The 22,336-nt window shown below is 42.2% G+C and overlaps 1 protein-coding gene across 4 annotated transcripts in view; it reads left to right on the top strand.

Moving 5' to 3' along the window:
- Positions 1–5,410: 5,410 nt before the first annotated feature.
- The window catches only part of LOC110520042 (pre-mRNA-processing factor 40 homolog A), a 34,848-nt gene continuing 17,922 nt past the window's right edge, over positions 5,411–22,336 (top strand). For 2 of the 4 annotated variants that reach the window (XM_021597020.3, XM_021597019.3), the window contains exons 1-14: positions 5,445–5,525; positions 6,489–6,566; positions 6,677–6,820; positions 12,540–12,623; positions 15,443–15,461; positions 15,548–15,570; positions 15,671–15,712; positions 16,181–16,291; positions 16,527–16,647; positions 18,683–18,707; positions 19,022–19,246; positions 19,445–19,550; positions 20,651–20,715; positions 20,817–20,981. In XM_021597020.3, the coding sequence (XP_021452695.3) occupies positions 5,523–5,525; positions 6,489–6,566; positions 6,677–6,820; positions 12,540–12,623; positions 15,443–15,461; positions 15,548–15,570; positions 15,671–15,712; positions 16,181–16,291; positions 16,527–16,647; positions 18,683–18,707; positions 19,022–19,246; positions 19,445–19,550; positions 20,651–20,715; positions 20,817–20,981 (1,211 nt within the window). In that variant the 5' untranslated portion in view covers positions 5,445–5,522. Of the gene's footprint in view, positions 5,526–6,488; positions 6,567–6,676; positions 6,821–12,539; positions 12,624–15,442; positions 15,462–15,547; positions 15,571–15,670; positions 15,713–16,180; positions 16,292–16,526; positions 16,648–18,682; positions 18,708–19,021; positions 19,247–19,444; positions 19,551–20,650; positions 20,716–20,816; positions 20,982–22,336 lie in introns of all 4 variants that reach the window. The other 2 variants (XM_090229633.1, XM_021597021.3) reach the window with 1 other exon arrangement.

Below are 22,336 nucleotides of genomic sequence, written 5' to 3'. Positions count from 1 at the left end.
ATTTAAAGGGGAGATCAAGCTGATTCTAACTGTTATAGGCCTATTACTATTTTGCTTTGTTTAACAGAAGTGTTGGAAAAACTGGCTTTCTTTATGTCTATACTATTCTCTCTGGTATACAGTCTGGTTTCCGTTCAGGTTATGGATGTGTCACTGCAATCTTAAAAGGTCCTCAATGATGTCACCATTGCCCTTGATTCTAATCGATGTTATGCTGCTATTTCTATTGACTTGGCCAAAGCTTTTGATATGATGCATCATTCCATTCTTGTGGGCCGGCTAAGGAGTTTTGGGGGGTCTGAGGGGTCTTTGGCCTGGTTTGCCAACTACATCTCTCAAAGAGTGCAGTGTATGAAGTCAGAAAATCTGAATCAAATCAAATCCAGTTTTATTTGTCACATCCACATGGTTAGCAGATGTTAATGCGAGTGTAGTGAAATGCTTGTGCTTCTAGTTCCGACAATGCAGTAATAACCAACGAGTAATCTAACCTAACAATTCCAAAACTACTACCTTATACACACAAGTGTAAAGGGATAAAGAATATGTACATAAAGATATATGAATGAGTCATGGTACAGAACGGCATAGGCAAGATGCAGTAGATGGTATTGAGTACAGTATATTAATATGAGATGAGTATATAACCACAAAGTGGCATAGTTTAAAGTGGCTAGTTCTCTGCTGCCTGTGATTGGAACGAATTTCAAAAATCGCTGAAGTTGGAGACTTTTATTTCCCTCACCAACTTTAAACATCTGCTATCTGAGCAGCTAACCGATCGCTGCAGCTGCACATAGTCCATCTGTAAATAGCCCACCCAATTTACCTACCTCATCCCCATACCGTTTTAATTTATTTACTTTTCTGCTCTTTTGCACACCAGTATCTCTACTTGCACATGTTCATGTGATCAATTATCACTCCAGTGTTAATCTGCTAAATTGTAATTATTCGCCTACCTCCTCATGCCTTTTGCACACCATGTATATAGACTCTTTTTTTTCTACTGTGTTATTGACTTGTTTATTGTTTACTCCATGTGTAACTCTGTGTTGTCTGTTCACACTGCTATGCTTTATCTTGTAAATGAGAACTTGTTCTCAACTAGCCTACCTGGTTAAATAAAGGTGAAATATATATATATATTTTAAATGATATAGAGTACAGTATATACATATACTGTACATATGAGATGAGTAATGTATGGTATGTAAACATTATATTAAGTAGCATTGTTTAAAGTGGCTAGTGATATATTTTTACATCAATTTCCATCAATTTCCATTATTAAAGTGGCTGGAGTTGAGTCAATGTGTTGGCAGCAGCCACTCAATGTTAGTGGTGGCTGTTTAACAGTCTGATGGCCTTGAGATAGAAGCTGTTTTTCAGTCTCTCGGTCCCTGCTTTGATGTACCTGTACAGAGCTCGCCTCTGGATGATAGCGGGGTGAACAGGCAGTGGCTCGGGAAGTTGTTGTCCTTGATGATCTTTATGGCCTTCCTGTGACATCGGGTGGTGTAGGTAGTTTTCCCCCGGTGATGCGTTGTGCAGACCTCACTACCCTCTGGAGAGCCTTACGGTTGTGGGCGGAGCAGTTGCTGTACCAGGCGGTGATACAGCCCGACAAGATGCTCTCGATTGTGCATATGTAGAAGTTTGTGATTGCTTTTGGTGACAAGCCAAATTTCTTCAGCCTCCTGAGGTTGAAGAGGCGCTGCTGCGCCTTCTTCATGACACTGTCTGTGTGGGTGGACCAATTCAGTTTGTCCGTGATGTGTACGCCGAGGAACTTAAAACTTACTACCCTCTCCACTACTGTCCTGTCGATGTGGATAGGGGGGTGCTCCCTCTGCTGTTTCCTGAAGTCCACAATCATCTCCTTAGTTTTGTTGACGTTGAGTGTGAGGTTATTTTCCCGACACCACACTCCGAGGGCCCTCACCTCCTCCCTGTAGTGTCGTCCGCAAACATGATGATTGAATTGGAGGCGTGCATGGCCACGCAGTCGTTGGTGAACAGGGAGTACAGGAGAGGGCTCAGAATGCACCCTTGTGGGGCCCCAGTGTTGAGGATCAGCGGGGTGGAGATGTTGTTACCTACCCTCACCACCTGGGGGCGGCCCGTCAGGAAGTCCAGTACCCAGTTACACAGGGCGGGGTCAAAGCACTTCATGATGATGGAAGTGAGTGCTACGGGGCGGTAGTCGTTTAGCTCAGTTACCTTAGCTTTCTTGGGAACAGGGACAATGGTGGCCCTCTTGAAGCAATGGTCCGTAAACACACCAGCCAGCTGGTCTGCGCATGCTCTGAGGACACGGCTGGGGATGCCGTCTGGCCCTGCAGCCTTGCGAGGGTTAACACGTTTAAATGTTTTACTCACATCGGCTGCAGTGAAGGAGAGTCCGCAGGTTTTGGTAGCGGGCCGTGTCGGTGGCACTGTATTGTCCTCAAAGCTGGCAAAAAAAGTTACTTAGTCGGTCTGGGAGCAAGACATCCTGGTCCGCGAGGCTGGTTTTCTTTTTGTAATCCGTGATTGACTGTAGACCCTGCCACTTACCTCTTGTGTCTGAGCCGTTGAATTGCGACTCTACTTTGTCTCTATACTGACGCTTAGCTTGTTTGATTGCCTTACGGACGGAATAGCTTGGTCATGTTTCCGGTCACCTTGCCCTGGTTAAAAGGCAGTGGTTCGCGCTTTCAGTTTCACGCGAATGCTGCCATCAATCCACGGTTTCTGGTTTGGGAATGTTTTAAACGTTGCTATGGGTTCGACATCGTCAATGCACTTTCTAATGAACTCGCTCACCGATTCAGCGTGTTCGTCAATGTTGTTGTTGGACGCAATGCGGAACATATCCCAATCCATGTGATCGAAGCAGTCTTGAAGCGTGGAATCAGATTGGTCGGACCAGCGTTGAACAGATTTTAGCGCGGGAGCTTCTTGTTTTAGTATCTGTCTGTAGGCTGGGAGCAACAAAATGGAGTCGTGGTCAGCTTTTCCGAAAGGAGGACGGGGAAGGCCTTATATGCGTAGCGGAAGTTAGAATAACAAGGATCCAGGGTTTTACCAGCCCTGGTTGCGCAATCGATATGCTGATACAATTTAGGGAGCCTTGTTTTCAGATTAGCCTTGTTAAACTCCCCAGCTACAATAAATGCAGCCTCAGGATATGTGGTTTCCAGTTTGCATAGAGTCAAATAAAGTTAGTTCAGGGCCAATGATGTGTCTACTTGGGGGGGATTATATACGGCTGTGATTATAATCGAAGAGAATTCCCTTGGTAGATAATGCGGTCGACATTTAATTGTGAGGAATTCTAAGTCAGGTGAACAGAAGGACTTGAGTTCCTGTATGTTATGATCACACCACGTCTCGTTAATCATAAGGCATACCCCCCCGCCCCTCTTCTTACCAGAAAGATGGTTGTTTTCTGTCGGCGCGATGCGTGAAGAAACTAGCTGTCTGTACTGACTCCGATAGAGTCTCTCGAGTGAGCCATGTTTCCGTGAAGCAAAGAATGTTAGTCTCTGTCTCTCTGGAATGCTACCCGTGCTCGGATTTCATCAACCTTGTTGTCAAATGACTGGACATTGGCGAGTAGTATGCTAGGGAGTGGTGCGCGATGTGCCCGTCTTCGGAGCCTGACCAGAAGAACGTCGTTGTTTTGGGTGGAAGGCAGAACACAGGATCCGCTTCAGAAAGTCATATTCCTGGTCGTAATGATGGTGAGTTGACGTTGCTCTTATATTCAGTAGTTCCTCCCGACTGTATGTAATGAAACGTAAGATTACCTGGGGTGCCAATGTAAGAAATAACACGAAAAAAAATTTAAAAAATACTGCATTGTTTCCTAGGAACGTGAAGCGAGGCGGCCATCTCTGTCGGCGCCGAAACAATCTGCTGTCTCAGCCACTGCCTGTCACCAAGGGAGTACTCCGATGATTGATCCTAGGCCCCCCACGCTCTTCTCAATTTACATCAACAACATAGCTCAGGCAGTAAGAAGCTCTCATCCATTTATATGCAGATGATACAGTCTTATACTTAGCTGGCCCCTCCCCGGATTCTGTGTTAAACGTTCTACAATAAAGCTTTCTTGGTGTCAAACAAGATTTTTCTGCCCTTAACCTTGTTCTGAACACCTCCAAAACAAAGGTCATGTGGTTTGGTAAGAAGAATGCCCTTCTCTCCACAGGTGTGATTACTACCTCTGAGGGTGTAGAGCTTGAGGTAGTCACCTCATACATGTACTTGGGAGTATGGCTAGACAGGAACACTGTCCTTCTCTCAGCACATATCAAAGCTGCAGGCTAAAGTTAAATCTAGACGTGGTTTCCTCTATCGTAATCGCTCCTCTTTCACCCCAGCTACCAAACTAACCCTGATTCAGATTACCATCCTACCCATGCTAGATTACGGAGACGTATTTTATAGATTGGTGAGTAAGCGTGCTCTCGAGTGGCTAGATGTTATTTACCACTCGGCCATCAGATTGCCACCAATGCTCCTTATTGGACACATCACTGCAGTCTTTACTCCTATGTAAACTGGTCATCTCAGTATACCCATCGCAAGACCCACTGGTTGATGCTTATTTATTATAAAAACCCTCTTAGGCCTCACTCCCCCCTATCTGAGATATCTACTGCAGCTCTCATCCTCCACACACAACACCCGTTCTGCCAGTCACATTCTGTTAAAGGTCCCCAAAGCACACACATCCCTGGGTAGCTCATATTTTCAGTTTGCTGCAGCTAGCGACTGGAACGAGCTGCAAGAAACACTCAAACTGTACAGTTTTATCTCAATCTCTTCATTCAAAGACTCAATCATGGACACCCTTACTAACAGTTGCCTCTACCTTCTTGCCCTTTGTGCTGTTGTCTGTGCCCAATAATGTTTGTCCCATGTTTTGTGCTGCTACCATGTTGTGCTGCTGCCATGTTGTGTTGCTACCAGTCTGTGTTGTCATGTGTTGCTGTCTTGCCATGTTATCGTAGGTCTCTCTTTATGTAGTGTTCTGTTGTCTCTCTTGTCACGATGTGTGTTTTGTCCTTATATATATATTACAAGTTTTTATTATTTCTTTATCCACCCTTTGTGTAGGCCATCATTGTAAATAAGAATTTGTTTTTCACTGACTTGCATAGTTAAAAACGGTTAAATTAAATAAATATAAATTCCATTTAGGATACTGTTTGTTTTGTCCACATAATTGAGGAAACAAAATTGTAATGATTTTATGAAGGGCGTGTATGTATTTTATTTTTATAAAGAGGTCATCATGGTTTAAAAGGCATGACATTTAGACATGCGGCTATGAGCTCAACCATGTTAGGTTTTTTTAGTTAAGAAAAATGTATTTTCTAGCCACGAAATTGCGTTACAGCTTTTTGCGCAATCTGTGGGCAGTCTTCAGAAACGTTGGTTCACCTTTGCCCTTTCATTCAGAAGCAAACTAACCAATCAGATTGCACGTTATTGTAGCGTGGCTGCTGGATGCGCATCGTGAAGTCAACATGGTGAGTAAAGTGTATTGATAATATTGCCAAATGTTGTATTACTACTAATTTATATCGCCTACTGTATGAAGCGTTTATTATAAACAATTGTTTTATGAATGGGTATAATCCACATAGCTATCTGTATTTCATTATTTTGGTGTGTTTCTGACTGCAATGTTGTTAGCCGGCTAGCTAGGTAACTTAGCTAGTAGCTAGCTAAACCAACAGTTAGCTAACTAGCATCTATTCCGCTAAAGTTAGCGTGCTGTTGTAAGGACACCTTTTTCATAAGCTAGCAAGTTAAAGTTAAACGAGGCAAGTGGCTAGCGACCTAATAATGTTATATGTGCAGGATTTAGACGTAAGTGGTGTGAACAAATCACGTGTAGTAGTAGTAGTAGTAGCAGCAGCAGCAGCCATATACTTTGCCAGCAAACTAGCTAAGTTAGCTACAAGATGCAAGTAAGCATTGTGTATGCTGATGGATAAATAGCCATTTAGCTAACTATTTATCTAGTTAGGAATGACTGAATGTACCTACTATCGACAGTGAAAGAATGGCAAGCAGACGCTTCAGCGTGGACAGAACTGCGTCTGTGTCTAGTAGGCTAACTAGTTCGTAGTATGCGAACCTGGTTCTGTCCAGGGCCAGCTCCTTACCTAGCCCAATATGTAATAAGTAGGCACGCTCCTTTCCCAGACCACGATACATGATTTAGTAGAGAGAATAGCAAGAACAGAGATCACTGACATATTCAACTTTATTTTTTTGGCAAATGTAGCAAGATGTTATGGCACATACTAGCAGCATGTGTTATGTAGCTAGTTATTTATATAATGTACAATATCAGTACTTGTATCAGAATGCCTACATCAGTATGCCTCGGTTAAATGTTACTGTGCATAGCAGTAAAGGACAGATATGAGCCTTAAAATAAAAGTTATAGTAGTAACTGTATTGGGCCTCTTGTTCATGTCCAGTCTTCAGATGATAATAATGGCCAGAGCCAAGCACCTTCTTTTGCTGGGGTCCCACCCTCAGGGATGCCACCGCCTTTTGTAAGTTGGTGTTGGAAAATATTCACTGTGTTAGCAATGGCATCTCAAAATGAAGTTACATTGAGTGTGTTGAATCTCACAGCTTTGTTTCTCAATTTTCTCCTGTGTAGATGGGACCACCAGGAATGCCGCCTCATTATCCACCAATGGGAATGCCACCCATGGGACAGAGGCCTCCCAACATGGCTCCCATGCCACCTGGTATGATGCCACCTGGCATGATGCCACCAATGGGAGGGCCACCCATGGGACAGGTGAGCCTACTATCAAGCTTAGATGTCCACTTGGAGTCCTAGAACATAGGCTAGACCTACAGATCAGTCATTTTTCCTTTGTTGGAATTTTCCAGTTTAGCCTAAGTATTCGGCCCCCTTGAACTTTGCGACCTTTTGCCACATTTCAGGCTTCAAACATAAAGATATAAAACTGTATTTTTTTGTGAAGAATCAACAACAAGTGGGACACAATCATGAAGTTGAACGACATTTATTGGATATTTCAAACTTTTTTAACAAATCAAAAACGGAAAAATTGGGCGTGCAAAATTATTCAGCCCCCTTAAGTTAATACTTTGTAGCGCCACCTTTTGCTGTGATTACAGCTGTAAGTCGCTTGGGGTATGTCTCTATCAGTTTTGCACATCGAGAGACTGAATTTTTTCCCCATTCCTCCTTGCAAAACAGCTCGAGCTCAGTGAGGTTGGATGGAGAGCATTTGTGAACAGCAGTTTTCAGTTCTTTCCACAGATTCTCGATTGGATTCAGGTCTGGACTTTGACTTGGCCATTCTAACACCTGGATATGTTTATTTTTGAACCATTCCATTGTAGATTTTGCTTTATGTTTTGGATCATTGTCTTGTTGGAAGACAAATCTCCGTCCCAGTCTCAGGTCTTTTGCAGACTCCATCAGGTTTTCTTCCAGAATGGTCCTGTATTTGGCTCCATCCATCTTCCCATCAATTTTAACCATCTTCCCTGTCCCTGCTGAAGAAAAGCAGGCCCAAACCATGATGCTGCCACCACCATGTTTGACAGTGTGCATGGTGTGTTCAGGGTGATGAGCTGTGTTGCTTTTACGCCAAACATAACGTTTTGCATTGTTGCCAAAAAGTTCAATTTTGGTTTCATCTGACCAGAGCACCTTCTTCCACATGTTTGGTGTGTCTCCCAGGTGGCTTGTGGCAAACTTTAAACTACACTTTTTATGGATATCTTTAAGAAATTGCTTTCTTCTTGCCACTCTTCCATAAAGGCCAGATTTGTGCAATATACAACTGATTGTTGTCCTATGGACAGAGTCTCCCACCTCAGCTGTAGATCTCTGCAGTTCATCCAGAGTGATCATGAGCCTCTTGGCTGCATCTCTGATCAGTCTTCTCCTTGTATGAGCTGAAAGTTTAGAGGGACGGCCAGGTCTTGGTAGATTTGCAGTGGTCTGATACTCCTTCCATTTCAATATTATCGCTTGCACAGTGCTCCTTGGGATGTTTAAAGCTTGGGAAATCTTTTTGTATCCAAATCCGGCTTTAAACTTCTTCACAACAGTATCTCGGACCTGCCTGGTGTGTTCCTTGTTCTTCATGATGCTCTCTGCGCTTTTGACGGACCTCTGAGACTATCACAGTGCAGGTGCATTTATACGGAGACTTGATTACACACAGGTGGTTTGTATTTATCATCATTAGTCATTTAGGTCAACATTGGATCATTCAGAGATCCTCACTGAACTTCTGGAGAGAGTTTGCTGCACTGAAAGTAATGGGGCTGAATAATTTTGCACGCCCAATTTTTCAGTTTTTGATTTGTTAAAAGTTTGAAATATCCAATAAATGTCGTTCCACTTCATGATTGTGTCCCACTTGTTGTTGATTCTTCACAAAAAAATACAGTTTTATATCTTTATGTTTGAAGCCTGAAATGTGGCAAAAGGTCACAAAGTTCAAGGGGGCCGAATACTTTCGCAAGGCACTGTATATAAAAGAATCACTCTGCATGTTGCAAGGGAGAAGAGAGCCTCTGCCCAGGAATTTATAACACTGTTGTAAAGTCACAAAACTAAATTAGAAATGTACATGTCTAGATCATTCTTATATATTATTTACAGTTGAAGTCGGAAGTTTACCGTAGCCAAATATATTTAAACTAAATTTTTCACAATTCCTGACATTTAATCCTAGTAAAAAATTCCCTCTCTTGGGTCAGTTAGGATCACCACTTTATTTCAAGAATGATTTATTTCAACTTTTATTTATTTAATCACATTCCCAGTGGGTCAGAAGTTTACATACACTCCATTAGTATTTGGTAGCATTGCCTTTAAATTGTTTAACTTGGGTCACAAGTTGGTTCCACAAGCTTCCCACATTAAGTTGGGTGAATTTTGGCCCATTCCGCCTGACAGAGCTGGTGTAACCGAGTCAGGTTTGTAGGCCTCCTTGCTCACACATGCTTTTTCAGTTAATGCCCACAAATGTTCAATGGGATTGAGGTCAGGGATTTGTGATGGCCACTCCAATACCTTGACTTTGTTGTCCTTAAGCCATTTTGCCATAACTTTGGAAGTATGCTTGGGGTCATTGTCCATTTGGAAGACTCATTTGTGACCAAACTTGAACTTTCTGACTGATGTCTTGAGATGTTGCTTCAATATATCCACATACTTTTTCTGCCTCATGATGCCATCTATTTTGTGAAGTACACCACTCCTGCAGCAAAGCACCCCCACAACATGATGCTGCCACCCCCGTGCTTCACAGTTGGGATGGTGTTCTTCAGCTTGCAAGACTCCCCTTTTTCCTCCAAACATAACGATGGTCATTATGGCCAAACAGTTCTATTTGTGTTTCATCAGCCCAGAGGACATTTCTCCAAAAAGTACGATCTTTGTCCCCATGTGCAGTTGCAAACCGTAGTCTGGCTTTTTTTATGGCGGTTTTGGAGCAGTGGCTTCTTCCTTGCTGAGTGGCCTTTCAGGTTATGTCGATATAGGACTCGTTTTACTGTGGATATAGATACTTTTGTACCTGTTTCCTCCAGCATCTTCACAAGGACCTTTGCTATTGTTCTGGGATTGATTTGCACTTATTGCACCAAAGTACATTCATCTCTAAGAGACAGAACGCGTCTCCTTCCTGAGCGGTATGACCACTTCGTGGTCCCATGGTGTTTATACTTGCGTACTATTGTTTGTACAGATGAATGTGGTACATTCAGGCATTTGGAAATTGCTTCCAAGGATTAACCAGACTTGTGGAGGTCTACACAATTTTTTTCTGGGGTCTTCTGGGGTGCGATTTCTTTAGATTTTCCCATGATGTCAAGCAAAGAGGCACTGATTTAGAAGGTAGGCCTTGAAATACATCCACAGGTACACCTCCAATTGACCCAAATTATGTCAATTAGCCTATCCAAAGCTTCTAAAGTCATGACATAATTTTCGGGAATTTTAAAGGCACAGTCAATTTAGTGTATGTAAACTTCTGTCCCACTGGAATTGTGATACAGTGAAATAATCTGACTGTAAACAATTGTTGGAAAAATGACTTGTGTAATAAAATAGATGTCTTAACTGACTTGCCAAAACTATAGTTTGTTCAAAATAAATGTGTGGAGTGGTTGAAAAAATAGTTTTAATGACTCCAACCAAAATGTATGTAAACGTCCTACTTCAACTGTATTTTACATATTTCTGCTGTTTGGAAGAGAATAGGATCTTATGCAGAAAAATATGTTGGTAGGACAAGGCAATGTACAGTGGGGCAAAAAAAGTATTTAGTCAGCCACCAATTGTGCAAGTTCTCCCACTTAAAAAGATGAGAGGCCTGTAATTTTCATCATAGGTACACTTCAACTATGACAGACAAAATGAGAGAAAAAATCCAGAAAATCACATTGTAGGATTTTTTTATGAATTTATTTGCAAATTATGGTGGAAAATAAGTATTTGGTCACCTACAAACAAGCAAGATTTCTGTCTCTCACAGACCTGTAACTTCTTCTTTAAGAGGCTCCTCTGTCCTCCACTCGTTACCTGTATTAATGGCACCTGTTTGAACTTGTTATCAGTATAAAAGACACCTGTCCACAACCTCAAACAGTCACACTCCAAACTCCACTATGGCCAAGACCAAAGAGCTGTCAAAGGACACCAGAAACAAAATTGTAGACCTGCACCAGGCTGGGAAGACTGAATCTGCAATAAGTAAGCAGCTTGGTTTGAAGAAATCAACTGTGGAAGCAATTATTAGGAAATGGAAGACATACAAGACCACTGATCATTTCCCTCGATCTGGGGCTCCACACAAGATCTCACTCCATGGGGTCAAAATGATAATAAGAACGGTGAGCAAAAATCCCAGAACCACACGGGGAACCTAGTGAATGACCTGCAGAGAGCTGGGACCAAAGTAACAAAACCTACCATCAGTAACACACTACGCCGCCAGGGACTCAAATCCTGCAGTTGCAGACGTGTCCCCCTGCTTAAGCCAGTACATGTCCATGGCCGTCTGAAGTTTGCTAGAGAGCATTTGGATGATCCAGAAGATGATTGGGAGAATGTCATATGATCAGATGAAACCAAAATATAACTTTTTGGTAACAACTCAACTCGTTGTGTTTGGAGGACAAAGAATGCTGAGTTGCATCCAAAGAACACCATACCTACTGTGAAGCATGGGGGTGGAAAATCATGCTTTGGGGCTGTTTTTCTGCAAAGGGTCCAGGATGACTGATCCATGTAAAGGAAAGTATGAATGGGGCCATGTATCGTGAGATTTTGAGTTTATTTTTTTATTTTACCTTTATTTAACTAGGCAAGTCAGTTAAGAACAAATTCTTATTTTCAATGACGGCCTAGGAACAGTGGGTTAACTGCCTGTTCAGGGGCAGAACGACAGATTTGTACCTTGTCAGCTCGTGAAGATGAAACGTGGCTGGGTCTTTCAGCATGACAATGATCCCAAACACACCGTCCGGGCAACGAAGGAGTGGCTTCGTAAGAAGCATTTCAAGGTTCTGGAGTGGCCTAGCCAGTCTCCAGATCTCAACCCCATAGAAAATCTTTGGAGGGAGTTGAAAGTCCGTGTTGCCCAGCAACAGCCCCAAAACATCACTGCTCTAGAGGAGCTCTGCATGGAGGAATGGGCCAAAATACCAGCAACAGTGTGTGAAAACCTTGTGAAGTCTTACAGAAAACGTTTGACCTCTGTCATTGCCAACAAAGGGTATATAACAAAGTATTGAGAAACTTTTGTTATTGACCAAATACTTATTTTCCACCATAATTTGCAAATAAATTCATAAAAAATCCTACAATGTGATTTTCTGGATTTTTTTTTCTCATTTTGTCTGTCATAGTTGACGTGTACCTATGATGAAAATTACAGGCCTCTCTCATATTTTTAAGTGGGAGAACTTGCACATTTGGTGGCTGACTAAATACTTTTTTGCCCCATTGTGTGTGCACATGGTATTCAGTGGTCTATGTTTACTATAGTTTAATGAGGCAATACAAATGTGATGTGGCTTAAATTAAGGGGCATTTAGTTACCTAAAATAGCCCTCAGTTTTTGTCATTTTGACAATAACTAGGCAATCATTATTCAAATGACAATCATTTGCTTTAGGCTTTTAGTAAAAATGATTAAGACTAGACTAAATCTTAGAAATGGTGCCAAATATCAATTTGGTTATACTACTTGCAGTCATCATATGCGATTGCATTATCTGGAAGAAAAGGCTGTGTGATCTGGCTGCCTGACTGAGAAATGGGGCTCAGGAGGTGGCGAGGAGCTGCAGATTGTAGCGTCACCGCTTCAGAGTACAAGCCGAAGCTCGATTCGCTCTGTAAAAGACTGTCAGTCGCTCTCACCCCGCCACGGCGTCTCTCACTGTGTATTAATACTCAGCGTGCGCCAGGCGGGAGGGAAATGAACGGGTCAGATGAATATTTCATGATACTCTTTTATTAGATGCCAGGCATGATGCCACCTATGATGCCTGGGATGATGATGCCACCTCGCATGCCAGCTGCGACGATGCAGCCAACAGGACCGGTAAACTGACTCGCCTTACTGTTCTGCTTCACACTTTAAAAATAGAGCCCGCAAGCTGTCACGACTGACATTAGCATAACTAACACGGCAAAGTGTAGGAACACTTACCAATATAGACATAGGCCACCAATATAGAGGGATTAATATATGCATCACACAACCTGAATGTGTACATCCCATCTCCATATTAAGTATACACTCCTCGTTATAAAAATGTAATTAGGCAATTTATTGTCTTTTAATCTATGTGTACACTTTTATTTCTTTGTTTAAGACAATACCACATTGGTCCTCTTGTATTCCTGCCACAATAATCTATTATCAAATTATCATTTGGTGTTGTGTTAGGAAGAGTATTTCTGTTTGTTTACTTTGGATCAATGCTATCTAAAACAAATACCATTTGTATCTCAGTAGACATTCAAAGGGACAAGATCATTTCAATCTTAAATTGGAGAAAAGTCAAAGAAAACACCTTGTTTAATGGAACATTTCCTCCTCCAGTAGATGGTTGAGTGAGTTATGAAAGGGTTCTCTACATTTTAGTCTGTTTTGCTTTCGACAGCAGCCAGCTGTTTAACTCGATGCACTTAGACCTGCCAAATAAATGTTTCACTTGTCAACTGGGATGCATCAAGGCTGGAGAGAAGTTTGTCTTCACTTTAGAAGCTCAAAGGTACCCTGTTGTGTTAAAGAGCAACTGCCCCTAAAAACCAATGTGGCGTCAATGAGTCTAACATTTTTATTATGCAGTAAAAATGTACTACAAAGTGTAAATAGGATAATTTTGTTCATAAAGTCAGCCTTGTCCAAAACTGAGTTTTGTGAGACTTGTAGTTGTGACTGCATAACAATGTAAATTAAGGTTGGGGTTGTTTCAATTCTGCCCACTGCTGGCAGCACACAAGTAATCATCCATTACAAGTAATCATCCAACCCAGTTCCGCTAGTGCAACCCCTCGCCAACAGCCAATGAAATTGCAGGGCACCAAATACAAATCAACAGAAATATCATAAATCAAATTTCTCAAACATACAAGTATTAGGCACAATTTTAAATATATAATTCCTGTTAATCCAGCCACATTGTCTAATTTCAAAAAATGCTTTACAGCGAAAGCGCCACAAAGATTGTTAGGTCACCACCAACTCAAAGAAAAACCCAGCCATTTTTCCAGCCAAAGAGAGGAGTCACAAAAGGCACAAATAGAAATAAAATTAATCACTAACCTTTGATGGTCTTCATCAGATGACACTCATAGGACTTCATGTTACACAATACATGTATGTTTTGTTCGGTAAAGTTAATATTTATATCCAAAAATCTTATTTTACATTGGCTTGTTACGTTCAGTAGTTCCAAAACATGCACTGATATTGCAGAGAGCCACATGATTTCACAGAAATACTCATTATAAATGTTGATGAAAATTCAAGTGTTATGCATGGAACTTTAGATAAACTTCTCCTTAATGTAACCGCTGTGTCAGATTTTAAAAAAACTTTAAGGAAAAAGCATAATCTGAGAACGGCGCTCAGAGCCCAAACCAGCCAGAGAAATATCTGCCATGTTGGGTAGTCAACATTTTTCATAAATAGCATTATAAATATTCACTTACCTTTGATCTTCATCAGAATGCACTCCCAGGAATCGCAGTTCCACAATAAATGCTTGTTTTGTTCGATAATGTCCACAATTAATGTCCATTTATGTCCAATAGCTTCTTTTGTTAGGGCGTTTGGTAAACAAATCCAAAATCGCGTTCAAGTCCAGTCGGATGAAAAGTTAAAAAGTTATATTACAGGTCGAAGAAACTTGTCAAACTAAGTATAGAATCAAGGATGTTTTTATCATAAATGTTCAATAATGTTCCAACCGGAGAATTCCATTGTCTGTGGAAAAGCAATGGAACAAGAGATACCTCTCATGTGAAAGTGCGTGACTGAGAACGAGGCTGCAGGCAGACCTCTTAGTCAAACAGCTCCCATCCGGCCCCCCTTCACAGGAGCAGCCTGAAACAAAGTTCTAAAGGTGGTTGACATCTAGTGGAAGCCTTATGAAGTGCAAAGTAACCCATATCCCACTGTGTACTCGATAGGGGTGAGTTCAAAAACTACAAACCTCAGATTTCCTACTTCCTGTTTGGATTTTTTATCAGGTTTTTGCCTGCCATATCAGTTCTGTTATACTCAAAGACATCATTCAAACAGTTTTAGAACCTTCAGAGTGTTTTCTATCCAATACTAATAATAATATGCATATATTAGCATCTGGGACTGAGTAGGAGGCAGTTCACTCTGGGCACACTATTCATCCAAAAGTGAAAATGCTGCCCCCTGTCCCAAAGAAGTTTTAATTAATGCCTGTTGTAAAATTGGGTTGACTTTGGATATCCTTATGGGGCAGTTAGAGACCATCTGTAAATTACACAATGCACATGGTACAATATGTTAATTTAAACAGCTCCAAATTTCAGTTACTTAACCTCAACCCAACTATAAATTGTAGAAATACATATGCATCTATTGAAAGCATTTAATGACAACTAAAAGGTGTGCCACACGAAAATATTGTCTCATTTACATTGTGTAATTTATTGACGGCCCCTTAACTAGCCCCAGAGAGAGGCTATTCAAAGTCAAAACAACTTTGCTTCAGACCATCCGGCTGAAGCGAATTAGCTAAGCAATTTAGTTAACTCTTTCTACCTGCGAACACACACGAGACACCCACATGAAACCACACCAGGAAGTGCAGTTTTCCTTTAATGAAGCAAGGGTCATAATAATTTTAACTAATGAAGATATCTCTTCCACAGCCTGGAGTGGACACAACTGGTAAGGCTGAAACAACATATTCTTGAAAAAAATACAAATAAATTGATAATCTGAGTAATTTTAATTATTGCGTTGTTTTTTTATAGTCATCGCTATGCCTGGAACAGTTGTAAGTACAACCTATTTTCTGTGGATAAGTTAATTTAGTGTAATGATTCTAGCACTATATAAATTACCGACCCTACTATAATATATCTGTTGTTCAACAGGGTACCACAAATGGCTCGCCACAGGATGACCAACCAAAGAATGTTAGTGAACATGTCTTTAAGTGGAAGCCTTTACTCTTCCTGACCTCAAATGAACCATTGTTTTCTGTCTGAAGATATAGCCTTAAAGGAAAGATTCACCCATTTTGAATGTTATATTGTTTTTGTGCGGCTCTGCGCGATGTTCTGTCGATTCCCGGGGTCATTTCATGTTTTCGTGTATATCAGAGCTATTGCCGTTCAAGCAGGTAGAAATTCAGACGTTGATGACAAGTTTAGCATAATATGAATAGCTCAGATAAACATGAAATTATCCCGGGAATCAATGAAACATCACTCAGAGATCCACAAAAAAATGATATTACACTCAATGGGCGAATCTTTCCTTTAAAAACTTTCACACTTACTGCTTGCTTAAGACTTTGAAGTATAATTTCCTTGGAAATGTAGAATTTGTATCACAGTGCCACCTGTTGTCGAGTGCTTAAGGCAAAGTGTTGTCATCCTCAGAAGTCTGTGTGGACAGAACATAAGTCCCTGGATGAGAAGACCTACTACTACAACACAGAGACCAAGCAGTCTTCCTGGGAAAAGCCAGACGACCTGAAATCTCCTGCAGAAGTAAGGCCCCACACATGACTGTGTCCCAAATGACACCCTATTCCCATAGAGCTCTGGTCAAAAGTAGTGCGCTATATAGGGAAAGGGTGCCGTTTGGAACACACAACCATCCTTTCCACACTGTTTTTGCATTAACAGTAGAGGCCATTCCCAGACTCTAGCTGCTGCCACAATTTGTCCTCACTGTATTGTGGAGCGTGTCTAGATGTACTGTTTTCACTTTTGTGTTTCGCAGCAAATGCTGTCTAAATGCCAATGGAAGGAGTACAAATCAGACAATGGGAAGGCGTACTACTACAACTCCCACACTAAGGAGTCCCGGTGGACCAAACCCAAAGAGCTTGAAGATCTGGAAGGTGAGCCGGGCATTAATGATCCTTTTCTACTCTACTGTAGCGGACTGGGCCCGTATCCACAAAGCATCTCAGAAAACGTAAAACCTGTTTAAAAACAAAAAAGCTCCCAGCTCAGTGTAGGTTTTAGGATGATGTTAAGACACTGCCCAGACAAACTCTGAGCCAGGTGAAAAATCAACTCCTAAAAGTTTCTCAGCTGATATCACAATATTTTGAGGTACCGCAAAGATTGTGAGAAAGCTCATTGACATTGTTGCAAATGATGGTGAACCAATCGCGATGAGGCATCGCCAGCTGTAAACTCTATAGCACACTTCAGACAACCACAGTGAATGTGACTGTACATCAAACATTGCAATGTTAAGTGAATAACATGATGTAAGTAATTGAAAGAAACTGATTTGTTTATTAGCCTAGTGGTTATAAGTATTAGGCATATCATGTGAAATTTGCCTTGTGAAATCATTGTCAAAAGCGCTAGAGATACTGTCGCATGTACAGTACATTCGGGAAAGTGTTGCTGCACAGCTATTTTCAGGTCTCCAGAGATGTTCGATAAGGTTCAACTCCAGGCACTGGCTGGGCCACTCAAGGACATTCAGACTTCTCCGGTGTTATCTTGGCTGTGTGCTTAGGGTCATTGTCCTGTTGGAAGGTTAGCCTTCACCCCAGTCTGAAGTCCTGAGCAGGTTTTTGAGCAGGTTTTCATCAAGGAACTCTCTGTACTTTGCTCCTTTCATCTTTGCCTCGATTTTGACTAGTCTCCCAGTCCCTGCTACTGAAGGATATCCCCACAGCATGATGTTGGCACAACCATGCTTCACCGTAGGGATGGTGCCAAGTTTCTTCCAGATGTAACACTTGGCATTCAGGCCAAAGAGTTCAGTCTTGGTTTTATCAGACAAGAGAATCTTATTTATCATGGTCTGAGAGTCCTTTAGGTGCCTTTTAGCAAACTCCAAGCAGGCTGTCATGTGCCTTTTACTGAGGAGTGGCTTCCGTCTGGCCACTCTGCCATAAAGGCCTGATTGGTGGAGTGCTGCAGAGATGGTTGTCCTTCTGGAAGGTTCTCCCATCTCCACAGTGGAACTCTGGGGCTCTATTAGAGGGACCATTGGGTGCTTGGTCACCTCCCTGACCAATGCCCTTCTCCACCGGGCAGCCAGCTCTAGGAAGAGTCTTGGTGGTTCTAAACTTCTTCCATTTAAGAATGATGGAGGCTACTGTGTTCTTGGGGACCTTCAATGCTGCTGAAATGTTTTTGTATCCTTCCCCAGATCAGTGCCTCGACACAATCCTGTCTCAGAGCTCTATGGACAATTCCTTAGACCTCATGGCTTGGTTTTTGCTCTGACATGCACTGTCAACCTTATATAGACAGGTGTGTGCCTTCCCAAATCCTGTCCAGTCAATTGAATTTGGCAAATGAAGATTCCAATCAAGTTGTAGGAACATCTCAAGGATGATCAATGGAAACAGAATGCACCTGAGCTCAATTTTGAGTCTCATAGCAAAGAGCCATTAAATAAAGGTCAAATTTAAATTACTAATACAAAATATTTAGAAATATCAAAACATTTATTTTTAGCAACTCCAAAGCAATTGCGTGTGGGGCAGAAACCACTGACTTGCTGCACTTTTCTATTATCAAGGCGTCTGCTGTAACTGGTTAGGACAGCTCACGAGGTGTCCTAAATATCTGTCAACTAGGTGTGACACTTACTCCTACCCATAAGAGTAGGAGTAAAATGTCTCTTCTCAGCACTTACGACCAATTTTCTACTCATAAGACTCATTCACCTTTGTGAATACGGGCCCTGGCCAGGGGAAGCATTTACTCATCCTCTAGGCCAGTGTAAATGGTAGTGGTGTCATCAATGGATATAAACAGCTATTGGTAATGATAGATCAGCCAGCACTTTGCACAAACTCCTCTTAATGCCATTCATTCTTAAAAATGACATGGGTTCCTTAAAGTATCCTGCGTAGGCATTGTTAACATGCGTTTCTTTCCTCTTTTCTTTTTCTTTTTTAGCCATGATAAAAGCTGAGGAGAATGGGTAAGAGCTGCTTATTATTACCAGTGCTCAACAAACTTTGTCGCCAAAGCATTTTACTTTGTATCACAGCCAATTACCTTTTAGAGCATAGAAGATCTTTGTAGATGACGGAACACATTACCTTCATCAAATTATTAAAAAAAAACGTATCCTTTTTAGTATTTTGATCTATTATTTACAGATATGTGTGAATGGAATGACCTGATTCTTTTTTTTGACATATTTGAGAGGCACTCTCCTGTTATGTCTAACAACAACATGGTGGATGATGCTGTATGAAGGTCCACCGTCAATAACAACCAAACTGATTACAGGATGGCGGAGGTGGGTGCTCCTGGCACTGTCATCATCACCCCCAACCATCAGCTCGACAGCGTTGCTTCGATGGCGACCATGATGATGGAAATGCCGGCCATGAGGCCAGCTCCAACCGTCTCAGTGGAACAGATGTCCCTGGTGCCCATGCTTGTAGCTGAGGTCAACGCTGACTCGCCTGTCAACTCCACAGAGGACTTGGCCGGCATGGAGGCCTCAGCCAGGTTGGTACTACAGACAGACCCTTTAACCCCAGAGAGTTTAGAGACAGGCTCCCAGCACAGGCTTACAATGAACTCACCAGGAATAGCAAGAAAGCACGGACCCGTTTACCTATTTCCCTACCAAAAACATGATTTTGTTTTTATCTTAGGACAATGGGTAAGGTCTTTCTCTTTCCTTTCTGTCTTTCTTTTCTTTAGTAATGACGCCTCAAAAGAGGAGAGGCCAGAGCTGGTGAAGAAAACGTACAAGTGGAACACGAAAGAAGAGGCCAAGCAGGCCTTCAAAGAGCTCCTGAAGGAGAAGGTGAGCCTTCCGGGATGGGTTTTCATTACTCCCCGGCTCCTCAGTCGGGGCTCCTGCGTGAATCATCAGCATGCATCATCTCAATGATCGTTTCGAAATTACAATCTGAACATTACATCAATACAACGAGCACATAAAGGCAAAGCACGGTCATCGACTGTGTCCATGAAGCCCCGCAGCTCTGCTAGCTAGCCGTCATCATGAATCACACCCACACACTTCTGTCTGAGAAGCACTTTCACTGGGCTTGTAAATAAGGTGCTCAACGCGCTATGACTTGACTGTAATAAAGCTGGAGTGTCCACCCGACCTAAAGATTGTTTACCAAAATGGCCCTCTTGGACTCTAATTAATCCATCTCGCTCAGCGTGAGCACTCTCCGGGTCTTTCGCGTGATTGCTAAGCCTCGCCGCTCCTCCTGTTGCCATTGTGGCGACGGATGTGTTGTTTTTGACCAAGGTGGCTCGGCGTAGCTATATTTAGGTAGTTTTAATTTGGCACACAACGCTCGCCTCTGAAATTGCTCCTTGCCGTTTCCCTGCGAGCTCTTGATGGCTCTGTCTTTGTGATTGCCGTTATTGGATGAAAGCATGTGTCCGGATTAGGACAGCGGAGGTTGACGTGCTCCACTGGATTAGAATAACTCTGGTTGCGTTTTGAAATAACAGTCTATTCCCAGTTTAGTGCGCTACTTTTGACCAGGACCCGTAGCCTAACTAGTGCATTATATAGGGAATAGGGTGTGTCTCTTGGAGACAGATGGACAAAAAGTAACCATAGCAACTATTAGTAATTAAGGAAAATGAATCGCCGTGCCTGGAACAAGCCAGAGAATCGCATCACCACTCCTTGTTGCATTTTTCAGATAGGCTACACATGCATACGGGTTCCTCTACGCGGGTGCATAGATTCAATACATAGATTATGCTGGGAGTAGCCTATTGTTTACTGTTGATGGAAATGTGAGCTGTCCTCTTACACAGTTTTGCTATGTATGAGCTGTGATGCAGATTATACAGCTGGGTTGATTTGTGTTGACTAGAGTACTTTATATTTTTCATTCAAATCTTAATGCTCGATATACTCTTTCTACATGTCAGGGCGTTTCATCCAATGCGTCTTGGGAACAAGCCATGAAAATGATCATCAATGACCCACGCTACAGGTACCCGCCAACTTCCTCAGTTTTCTGATTATGCTAATGTTCGTCTATGAAGATTAAACAACGTCTCTAACCAGCTGTTTGTCCCTATTTCTCATTTCAAGTGCTCTGCCGAAGTTAAGTGAGAAAAAGCAGGCCTTCAATGCTTACAAGGTGCAGACGGAGAAAGAGGAGAAGGAGGAGACTAGGATCAAGTACAAGGAATCCAAGGAAATGTATCAGCGATTTTTGGAAAACCACGAGAAAATGACATCTACAACCAGATATAAGTAAGTACCTTTCTTGGTCAAGTCAAGTTGTGTCCCAAATGGTACCCTATTCCCTATATAATGTACTGCTTTTGACCAGGGCCCATAAGCATAGGGTGCCAGTTGGGATGCAGGCCTCAGTCTTTATACTTCTACGTTTCTGTCATTGATATGTGCTTCCTAGAGTTGCTAATATGTGGAGTTATTGAGATGACCAATAAAATTGTATTTTAAAAAATTAAGTTATTTAAGCAATAAGGCCAGAGGGAGTGTGATATAGGGCCAATATACCACGGCTAAGTACTGTTCTCAGGCACGAAGCATTATAAACTGGGTGGATCAAACCCTGAATGCTGATTTGGCTGACAGCCGTGGTATATCAGGACGTATACCACGGGTATGACAAAACATATATTCTCTTTACTCTTCTAATTTCATTGGTAACCAGTTTATAACTAGGTTTGATGTTTGGGCTCCTGAGTTGCGTAGCTTGCATCTCAGTGCTAGAGGCGTCACTGCAGACCCTGGTTCGATTCCAGGCTGTATCACAACCGACCGCGATTGGGAGTCCCATAGGACGGCGCACAATTGGCCCAGCGTCGCCGGAGTAGGCTGTCATTGTAAATAAGAATTTGTTCTTAACTGACTTGCCTATTTAAATAAAGGTAAAATAATAATAATAGCAATAAGGCACCTTGGAGGTTTGTAGTATATGGCCAATATACTACAGCTAAGGACTGTATCCAGGCACTCCGCATTGCGTCGCGCCAAACAGCCCTTAGCAGTGGTATATTGAGCATATACCACAAACCCCAGAGGAGCCCTATTGCTTAATTATATGCCCAGAGTACCAATAATATACCCCCACTTAATCTTTGACGCTGACCATTCTGTTGTGCAGTTGTGACCAGTCCATGGCCCATATCTAGCCATACCAGACTTATTATTAGCATTATTGTCACGTACACCGGATAGGTGCAGTGAAGTGTTGTTTTTACAGGCTCAGCCATAGTAGTACGGCGCCCCTGGAGCAAATGAGGGTTTAAGTGCCTTGCACATCCACAGATGTTTTCCTCTTCGGCCCGGGTATTCGAACCAGCGACCTTTCGGTTACTGGCCCAACGCTCTAACTGCTAGGCTACCTGCCGCCTGACAAACCCTAATAGATGAGTAAACACTAGTAGTACACAGACTGAATAACTCACAGGCAGATTGTCTTCTGAACTTCCCCATCCATCCCTAAAACGAAACATTGCTTTATCAGATGGGTTGTAGCATTTTGACTTCCCCTGCATGTGAATCCACCACATTACCATGCAGGCTCTCGCTCTCTCTCCCCCTACTTGCTCGCTCTCCCCCCTACCCCTCTCATGTCT

Source organism: Oncorhynchus mykiss, chromosome 3 (genome assembly GCF_057628025.1).
Source record: "Oncorhynchus mykiss isolate SJ-2025 chromosome 3, ASM5762802v1, whole genome shotgun sequence".
NCBI lineage: Eukaryota > Metazoa > Chordata > Actinopteri > Salmoniformes > Salmonidae > Oncorhynchus > Oncorhynchus mykiss.
This window is presented reverse-complemented; position numbering and strand designations above follow the sequence as displayed.